The sequence below is a fragment of the Trachurus trachurus genome (genome assembly GCF_905171665.1).
Source record: "Trachurus trachurus genome assembly, chromosome: 19".
Classification (NCBI taxonomy): Eukaryota; Metazoa; Chordata; class Actinopteri; order Carangiformes; family Carangidae; genus Trachurus; species Trachurus trachurus.
In genome coordinates this window covers 12,944,972-12,955,489 of record NC_139913.1, presented here as the reverse complement: position 1 = coordinate 12,955,489, position 10,518 = coordinate 12,944,972, and the positions used below count along the sequence as shown (strand labels likewise).

The following is a 10,518-nucleotide window of genomic DNA, read 5'->3' as shown; positions in this document are numbered from 1 at the left end:
GTCAAACATCTGACTGTAGTTTCATGCATGTACAGCAGGTGGCCAAAAGTTGTGAGAATGACACAAATACTCATTTTCACAAAGTCTGCTGCTTCAGTTTTTATAATGGCAATTTGCATATCATCTGGGGGTCCGAGGGGAGTCCAACGCAGAAGGTTTGGTTGAAATCGGGCCGGTGGTTTTGGAGAAAATGACCAAAAACCACACAGGTGATTTAGAAAAATGTTTTACCTGCGGGGTTGTGGATTTTTTTTTTTTGACCAAAAATGAAAATTTCTTCAAATTTCTCCAAACTCGAATAATGCTCCAGAATGTTATGAAGAGGGATCAGATGAACTGCAGTTAACTGCAAAGTCCCTCTTTCTCACAAAATTGAACTTGTTTAGTTGTGAAGAAGGCTTGGAATGGCAGCAGACAGGTGTGAGTGCATCTGCACACAGCCTAAGGCGGTGGTTCCCAACCTTTTTTGGCTCCTGGCCCCATTTTGACATCACAAATTTCTTGCTTAGTCAATCAAGACATGGACTGCCAGCTCAGATATTTTTATACTCAATTTATATCAGAGAAAGTGAAAGTATAGAATACAGTTGATTAAGATTGTATGTGGTGTTTTTAATCATAATTTTAAAAAGAATATTAGTTAATTAGTAGAAAAATATATATATACACAAAGTATATATATATATATATCAGTAATTTTTTTATCAACTACTAGACATTTGAAAAACACTGCCCTAAGGTAACAGCAATGAATAAAAAACTGTACCGAAGCATCCTCAGAGAACAACTTCTCCCAACCTTCCAGACTCTTGATAAACTTGATGTAACTGCCAATAAAAGCCTTTGATACGTATAAAACTCTTGTAATTATACCTCAGTAACCATAGTAACATCTGACAAAAAGATCTAAAAGCAGTGAAGCAGCAAACTTGGTGAAAGCCAATACTTTTGGCCACAGCTGTAGATTGAATCCAGTGGGAAAGAGGCTGCTCGTGTTTCCTGTGTGATGCTCCTGAAAGAGTCCAGAGATTCCAACTGTAAAAGCAGATGTTAAATTTTATTCACAAATTTAAATGCAGGTTTTACAATCATTCTGAGTGTGTTGGCTTTTCAGTGTGTGCAGTGTCCTACTGTGGTCACTGTGTGTGAGTGTTTGTGTGACACCTGCAGATGTACAATCCCATGTAGAAAGTAACACAAATTGAAATGTGTTTTTTTTTTTGCTCTGAATCAACAAAATGAAAATACAACATGAATTCTACAGAAAGTGTTTTGTTGGGGAGGATCAACACTGAACTGAACTGAAGTCAGGTTCAACAAAGCACTTTCAAGATTCCCTGATTGACGTTAGTTGTGGGCGGGGCTCTACACAAACGAGGAAGCAAACTATTGATCATCTGGGACTGTTCATGTATTCGGTTTAATGAAGTGCTGTCTTGAACCAAGTTTGACATAGTCATAGTGTTATAGTTGTTCTGAGAGGTTTGGTAGAAAATCTCATCTTTATGTATGTGTGTGTGTTTGGTTATTCAGCTTCTCCAGTTCAGGTAGAACAACAAACTCAACCTTAAAGGGATATTTCAACATTTTGGCAAATTGGCCTATAGCCATAATCCCCATAGTTTTAGGAGTAGGTTCATTACCTTTAATTGTCGGTGCAAGCTGTTTTTAGATCGGCGGGGCAGAGACAGGAGCTCTTCGCGGCGCCCAGTATTTCTGGGCTTTCCCTCATCAAACTCATCAAATAGTACACAATCCAACAACTCCAAAACACTTTCGTTGATAAGTCAGGACCTGCACAAGCACCTGCTCGGCAGAGTGTCTTCAAAAGCGCAAGTATTTCCGAGTATTTGCTTCATGTGTCGTAATGTTACATAATCATACGTTATTTTATAGCGTGGTGAATGTGCAGGTCACAACTTGTCCACGAGAGCGTTTTGGAGTTGTTGGGAATATGTATTTAGTTTGATGAGGGGAAACGTGAAAGTACCGTTCGCCTCTGTTGCGTTAGCTGAGCAGCTCACGTCTCTGCCCCACCAATCTAAAGGCTTGCACCAAAAATTAAATGTAATGAACCTACTCCTAAAACTATAGGGATTACGGCAATAGGAGAATTTGCCAAAATGTTGAACTATCCCTTTAAAGAAACAGTTCAACGTTTTAGGAACTTCGCTCGGTCACCAGTTGAGAGAAAAAAACTCCAGTGAGTGGAAGCACAGTAACCATCCTCCCAGTAAAACATGAACCATCTCTCCTCCGCTGGCACAAACAACAAACGCTCACCTGGAACAAAAACAAGGAGGGAAAACCTATATTGCACAATGTATGAAAAAAAAAAAAAAAGGAAGACCAAAACAAAAATACATGTTCATATTTTTTTCTCTTTGCTACTATTCTGTACAGTTCTACGTAGTTAGAAGTTCAGTCTGGCGCTTTGTGTTTATACAGTGAATAGAAGAAAATCTAGTAATACTAGGTGACGCTTCACAGAGCAGGATCAGCGTCCGTCCTGATGTTCCAGACGTTACTGTGAACCTGAAAAAGCGGAGTTGGCCTCGTCCTGATCCTGCTTTGCGATGGTGGTACGTTGGTATATACACAAACACACATATGTATATATGACGACAGTAATATGTCCACGCATACAGACTCGCTCCAGTCTCAGAGGCACTCCCTACTGTTAGGTTAGGTGGTGTTAGTTGACAAAAATCTCAGTATTTTCAATCCGTCTAACTATCAGAATCATCCGTGTGATTAAAAATAGCCGTCCTCTGTTAATTCCTCGGAAGACGTCTTAAAAAGCGGCGAGCTGTCCTTTCACAAAAATAACTTTCCCTCTTCTGTCGTTACGTTTGATTTGGGAGTAAAGTCAGTAAACTTGCGTCCCTCTGTCCGGAGGGACTGGAGTCTGCGTCCATCTGTCCAGCTCTGCTTCCAGATTTCCCCCCCAAAAAAGTCTGTGCGTCTGTCTCTGTCCTCCCTTCATCTGGTGCTCTACTGAAGAGTCTGTCCAGATCAGGACAAGTGCAACATGGGAGTTCTCCGGTCTCCTCCAAAAGAAAAACAAAAAAAACTGGCTGTGTCAGTCTGCAGATGGGGTCAAAGGTCATATTTTCTCATCAGTCATCTCCAGGAACTGGGCGTAGACGTCTCTGGAACACTCCCCCTTCTGGTTGAACAGGAACTTGTAGTAGCTGCCGTCAGCACAAATGGCTGCTCGGTGGAGGGAGACACACAAGAGCAGGACACAAGTCAGCAAACACACACACACACGTATACAGAAGGAGACAGGGCTTCAGTTTGCTAACGATCTAACAGCATCAAGTTAAGACAGTGTTGAGGTTTGAGGACATCCTGCAGCTTTAACACCCACACTGCCTCACCCCGGTCTTCCTCTTCTACAGTGTAGATGAAGTGTTCACACTGCTTCAGTTTTTGAACACAGTTCTGTCGTAGACTTGTTAATAGATAAATGGACTGTGGCTGGATCTCTGCATAAAAGAAGCATCCGTGTCATCTGGTCTGTTTGCCTCAGACTGTCCTGTCCCACCCCAGTTTGAGGTCTAGACACTTCAGTTCCTGGACATGGTTTGGTTCATGGCAGTTTGAATACTCTTGATTTGATGTTTTCTTTTCATATTTAAAGGTAGGGTTGGAGATCTCTTTCTGGAGTATTTTTTTTACTGAAATGCTTGAAATCCTCTTCACACCCCAATTGCGACCAAGTAATGTTATGTTTTTTTAGTGGGAGAATCCTGTAAAAACACCATCCAATCATTTTAAATGTCACGTTCAAGTCCGGCGTACCGTTCTTCATGCACAAAAAGTGTTCAACGTGCAATGTGTAATGACGTGAAAAAGTAATCTCCAGTGATCCAATGTACCACAGTGAAGTCTGGTAGGTGGCAGTGTAGTTAAGATTGATGCTGGGTGGTTTATTATGAGGCAAAATATCACAACACATGATATTTACCATAATCAAATATTGCCTGAAGAATAATTCTGGTTTTCTCATTATGTGGGTATTGTTTTTACTGATCATACTGAACCCACCAAAGAACTGGGAAAGATGTGGGATCACTGACTGTAATATCATAACAGTTCCTTAGGAGACATTTATATTGAGATGAGAGAGCAGCACAGTCCTGAGTGGACTCACCTATGACGGCATTGGGCTCTGTTCCAAAGGCACACACACAGGGAGAGCCTGAGGGGACCTGGAACTTGGAGAAGCTCCACTTAGAGCTGAAGTATTTGGGAAGGAAACTGGCTGAGGCCAAGCTGCAGAGACAGAGACACACATACACAGACATACACAATCAGGTCATAGGCACTTATTATATATATGTTTGAGTGATTATTCAGCGGAGAGCAGCAGAAGAGCAGAAACAGACCTCGACTGTTTGTTCCTTTTGGGATCCTCTGCAGCGAAGATGTGCACGGTGCCGTGGTCGCTGGAGACACAGATGAGCGACGCATCCTGGTTGAAATTAATGCTGTGGAAGAAACAACACATATTGAAACTGACAAATGCAAAGTGTAAAACCATGGAGGAACCAGCTGTTTCCTGGTTTGGAAAGTGCAGAGTTTTGACAGTGTAGCCGACTTGGTTTGGGATGATGCGGAATATTACTGAGTCGATTCTAGTCTATATGACTTCACATGTCGGTGTAATTTTACATCCTCTATCTTATTCTCTCTGGAGCTATATAGTAACAACAGTGTTAGCCAATCAGAAGAGAGGAGATTTTGATCCTGACGGCTGGTTTTTAGGCTCAGTTTCTGAAACCAGGCTGTGTGCATTTCTCTGTGGACTGAGGCTTTGATACTTTCACAGTATTAATATAGAACCTAGAGCTGCTTTATAATCACACTACACATGGACATCTACCTTTATACTGTATGGAGCTTTAATACAAACATCTACCTTTATACTGACCTTAAGTTTAGTGGAGCAGTAACAGAGGATGACTGCTTTTATTTTAGAAAAGCTTCTTAACTGTTACATGGTACAAGTAACCCTACTGACACTAACTCTGCTCGTCATGTGACCACTCACTCACTTGCTTTACAACATGCAACACACAAATATGACACTTATAGTGTTAAAGTTGCTGCTTTGATGCAGTGACCTGGACTGAAGTCCAACTTCAACAATATAATGTAGTTAGGTGTTGGTTTCTCCTCAAAGAAAGAAGGTTTGAGTTCACAGACATGAAAGGAAATAATACACAACTTAATTTAATCGATGTTTGAACTGTGACTTGAAGTCTAATGGAAAACAGAGACTATAAGAAGATGGCTCCAGTCTCTCCTGGCAGGAGGTTTGAACCCTGGCATCTATAAATCCTGCTCCTCTCTCTGATGTACATGAACATGACTGTAAAACGCAGTGCTGCATTAACTTTTCATGAGTTCACCTGCAGATGATTCCTGTGGTTGTGTTACTTCCTGGGTGGAGCACTCTAAACACTGCGGTCAGACTATCCATTACCCTAACTCACACTGCATCTACACCCTGTCTATATACTGTATGTGTTAGTTGGGGAGTTGTACAGAGGATGAGGTGTTGGATCTATTTATTTATTGTTAGTAGAAGTATTCTGAAACAATTTATTTGATTTCATTATGATTAGTTTTCTGCTAGTTTATTATTTGATTACTTTAGGTGTTTTCCTGTTTTATTATTTGTGTTTTTCTTTCATTTGGGCGCCATAGGGGCACCCAAGAATATACAGCATGCACCTTTTTTTGTTGAAACTGGACTTTGCATTGGACATTATGTTTTTTTTTTCAATTTGTGTACACACTACAACCCATGGTGCTTTGATTTTTATGATTTGAAACTTTTCTTTGGGTCGACAAACGACAAATTGTTATGTCCACCTAGCTGTGTCTTTGGTGCGCGGTTATCAAGATGAACAAAAAACGACAAAGCTGTGCTCACCAGTAGATGTTGGCTGTCTGGGAGCCTCGTCTCAACTCCTGTATGAGCTGCCCTGCAGACGTGTCAAAGATTCTTATGAGAGTCCCCTGTGGAAACACACAAACACCGATTTGGCACAAGACAACAACACAAACACTGAAAAAAAACCTCCCCACATGCATTTTTTTTTCTCTCCTCCTTAGCATTACACACTTTCTCTGACGCCGTAGCTATCCTCGTGCCCTGCAGGTTGAGAGCGATGCAGCACAGCGCCCCCTCATGGGCAGGTATGTCCACCGGAGGCTTCTCTGTGTTGGCCAGGTCCACGATCTGCACGTGGCCCGAATGAGTCCCAGGAAACGCCAGCAGAGAGTTGTTGCTGTTGGGACACAGCACACACAGACCTGAGGAGGAAGAGGGAGAAGTTCTGGTTTACACACACGACACGTCCACAATCTGTAATATTAAATGTCGGCGTCTGGAGGCCGAGGGTTTAAGCGGGGCGCGCTGACCTTTGGGGTTGTAGCAGGTCTCAAACACATGCAGCTGATGGGGGTTGTGGGTAAAGGTGAACACTTTGATCATCGAGTCCAGCACCACCACGATCCTGAGAACAAAGGAGAAGCGGCATTGATGGGATTGAACGTTAACCCGACGGCTGCAGTGATAGAGACGGAGACGCGTCGTCTCACAGCACGGGATCAATTCAAGAGGTTTTTAGATACCGAGTAAAACCAACAGAGCCCCGGCCTCATTCCAGCAGCAGTGCAGCCCTGAAACATATGTCAACGTCACATACTATGTCCCCGAAGGGAAAACTCCTGTTTACTCGTTAATGAATTACACAACATTTGTTCCACAACTGTTGAATGATGGAATTCATTTCAGCCACAGACCGACAGAAGACACGCTCTGACTCATGAAACAGCTTCTTCTTTTTCTTTTTTTTTTTCCCTTCACCTGTCACGGCGAAGCTTCACCGCCTTCACTTCCGTTGAGAACTCGATTTCGATGACTGTCTTCTTCTTCAGGTCGTCCCAGATCATCACTGGAATACCAAGGAGAAGAGAGATGAATTATTCAGCGGTTTAATAACACTTGTGCGGCGTTCCCCCTTTAATCAAGTTAACTTCCCAGTCTTTTTATGGCCTTTTCACTCGCAGCACTCATTGTACTAGCAGCTGTACGTCACAATAATTCTTGATAACATAATTAAATCTGTGTGACTTCAACTTGTTCATTTACATTCCTGCTAGAATGAACATTTCCCCGTTCTGAGTGGAGAGAGTTTCCTTGCTGCTGTAGCAGCAGTGACAGGTTAGAGGTGTGACATCCTACAGTCGCACACAAAAGCACTAGCGCCCCTGCCATACCATATCATCTGTTTTTTCTAATGAGATAAAATTCTTAGTGTGTTCAAATCGATTGAGACAATATTGCCATGTATCCCAATACTATGCTGTATTGATTTTACCCCCACCCTTGTTAGATAGCCAACATTAGTGCTTATGACAGTAAGGGGACACATTTAAGACATAAATGAAACTTACTTCTCCTCCTGGTGTTATAACTAAATTGCTGCCTAAACTAACTTCAACCCCACAGTGAGTCAGAGTGAAAATGAGATTTCATACAGAAGTGATTCATGATTAACTGAAAGAGAAATACTAACAGCACAAAGAAATACACACATGCGTTTATGTTAACAGATCAACTATTTTACCTTTGTTAGTTGGATACTTGGGTTTCTTTCCTCCGCCCACCAGAGCTAGATAGTTACACCTAAACAGCATCTCCACGTGGCCGACCCCTCCCTCCAGGAACTCTGAAAGGGATAAGTCACAGGCTGGTAACAACGAATAAAAAAATAATAATAATAATCAAAAATCAAAATTCAGCGCTTATAATCACAACTGTGAAAACAAGTTGTGATAATAAGCAACAAACACCTGGCCTGTGATGAAAATAAATCACATTTGCAGCATGCCAATTAGCAGCACTCTTTATTCATTGTGTGAATGCCACACACAGAGAGGCCCGGTCTCACTCTCAAATCTTCAAAGACCTGCACGAGGATCAGCAGAGACAGAAAAATCTCACTTGGTCCTGTGAATGAGAGCCGGGTTAAGCAACGATTTAGAGAAGTGACACTGCGGCAGGTCATGTGCTGAGTCATATTTTTAGCTTCCTTCTTACATCCCTTCATATTTAAGGAGTTGCACTTCTGTCACAACACTGTGTTCCTCTAAGCAGCAGAACTACAGCCTGGTGTGAATCCCGCCCTGCATATACTATATAAAAGCCAAAAAGCTTGGAACAATGAGCTCAGATGATCTGTGGACCAGCGAGCGCTGCTCTGTGATCAGACAGTCTGGAGGCAAAGTTGAAAACATTTCCTAAATCAATCATTGGCAGGTTAATGATCTAGAGTGACTGCATCTTTAAACACTTTAAAACATACAATGCATGTTTCTCCATCAATGAATGAATGGGACTATATTACTACTGCATTTGAATTGCACAATAAAACAAAATTGCATCATCCTAACGCAGCTTTATTTTGAAATAGATATAAGTCCTTAAATGTCACAATGTCTTGAACATCACCGACTGATAACAGTACAGTGTCAACTATGATTGAGCTGTTAGGATATTGCCTATGCCTGCTACAGACACCGATCTTGTACAGTGTTTGTGGGTGGACAGTACACCCCCTAAACAAAATGTCACTGATTATTTGCAACAAACTACAACCATTAATTGAAACTCTATATACCTTGTTTCTCCTTCTCTTTGAGAGGATCTGTGTTGTATACACGGAATCCATTTTCCATCCCACAGGCGAAGCATCCTGGAGAGATGGAGACAGGACAGCAACCGGAAATCAATCACCAGCCACAGATAACCATTAATCAACTGCTCATGTCATATCAGGGGTTCTTCACATGCATCCCTCAAATGGACTCAACCCAAGAAGCCACAGTTTTTACAGCAATGGGAACGCTGGGAGGCTGGGTTTGATCGACTGACCCGGCAAAGAGATAATGGAGCGGCCTTAAACAATTACAGAGCTGACAGGGAGTCTGGAAATAAATGATTAACCTCCGGTGGAATTCATATGAAACTGGGACACCGCTGTTTTTTGTCAGTGTTGAGTGACAGTGATGTCGGCTCTTTGATGGGTCATGTAAGGTCTCCGGTCACTTGAGCGTCAACGTTACACTACTTTCACTTGTCGCAGATCTAATTAGCCCCACGGCTTCCATTAAATCCCTGCTCAGCCTGACAGTCGGACATCAAGAAAAATACTTTAACTTTACGGCCTGTGTGAAATGTGTGGGTGGGGAGCGAAGACCATTCAAACCGGTCTGAGTCTTGTGTGTGTGTGTGACGTTACCGAGTATACAAATGTTATCTGTGAGTAAGGCTTATGAAACGACTGTGCTTTACTTGGAAATAGACAGAAAAGCATCATAATACCGCGGTAATGCTGTCAAACTTAGCGCAGCTAAACATTACTTAGCTGTGGTAGCCCATGGTAACCAAGGATCGGCTCGTTTGATAGCCATTAAAAATAAAGCTAACATTTGTTTTTACGCCATGTACGCCCGCCTCACCCGCTACATACACACGGTCTATAGTCATACACTTTAATGTTAACCTCGTGTTTGTGTTTAACTTAACACGCCTTGTTATTATGAGCTAACGTCAGCGCCGCAGCAGACTTATGTGTTGGTTTAAGACGGAAAAGCTACATTAGCTGGCTAGCTTGGGTCCAAGGAGCTAGCCGAAGCTAACATAAACTTAATGTTGAGTAGTTAACAGCGTAACAATGGCACAGCAGCACAGGCATGGGAGAATATTGAGCCTTGAAAATATAAATGTAAGATGGTGTTATCACGTTATGTTGTGGTTGACCTATTAAAACGAAACAAATCGAAATAGCAACATTAGCAACACTGACATTAGCACCAACGGCGCTGCTAATTTCCATCTGGGAGAAAAAAACATGACAGCGCTGCTTCCTACCGTGATCCTGGTTGAATCCAGCATAGAGGAGCCCATTTCCGTGAGGGTTGGACGGTAGTAAATTCATTATTTTTTACCAGAACAGCCGAAAATGCCGAACAACGTTAACAAGTTAATCCAACAGCTGCTGCCTTGGTGGTAAGCTAACCGGCTACCATTCCTCCGGAGGCTGCGGGGCAGAGCGAGAAGGAAAACAACTGAGGCTGGTTCCTGCTTGGAGAGAGATGTCACCAGTCAGGATCAATGGGAGTTTTTAGTGGACTTCGTTGACGTATTTTGAGCACATATTCAACAGTGAAATAGTTCAATTTTAATGTATCATTACGTTAATTCTACAAACTGGGAGACGACATTTAAAATCCTCAAGAGAAAAGTAACGTACTGATCTAGGACACATTTTAATCAGAAAACGGCGACTTCAGCAGCCAAATCGGTGATTAATAATAAATAACTGTTTTTCGTCAAGGCTAACAAACTTAATAACATCAATCAAAACAATCGGTAAGTGTACCAGCGGTAAGTTACTATTACTGACTTAACTTAGTTGAAGTGGTCACCAATAT

At 42.0% G+C, this 10,518-nt stretch overlaps 1 protein-coding gene across 1 annotated transcript; it reads right to left on the bottom strand.

Annotated features, from left to right (window-relative positions):
* Positions 1 to 1,050: 1,050 nt before the first annotated feature.
* Positions 1,051 to 10,163, bottom strand: wdr45b (WD repeat domain 45B). The gene is made up of 10 exons (XM_083994626.1): positions 9,956 to 10,163; positions 8,703 to 8,777; positions 7,650 to 7,751; positions 6,887 to 6,974; positions 6,439 to 6,533; positions 6,140 to 6,330; positions 5,948 to 6,033; positions 4,395 to 4,496; positions 4,160 to 4,281; positions 1,051 to 3,213 (listed from the first exon to the last, which is right to left on the bottom strand). The coding sequence occupies exons 1-10, from the start codon at positions 10,020 to 10,022 to the stop codon at positions 3,107 to 3,109; spliced, it is 1,035 nt and encodes a 344-aa protein (XP_083850752.1). The 5' UTR covers positions 10,023 to 10,163; the 3' UTR covers positions 1,051 to 3,106.
* Positions 10,164 to 10,518: the final 355 nt, after the last annotated feature.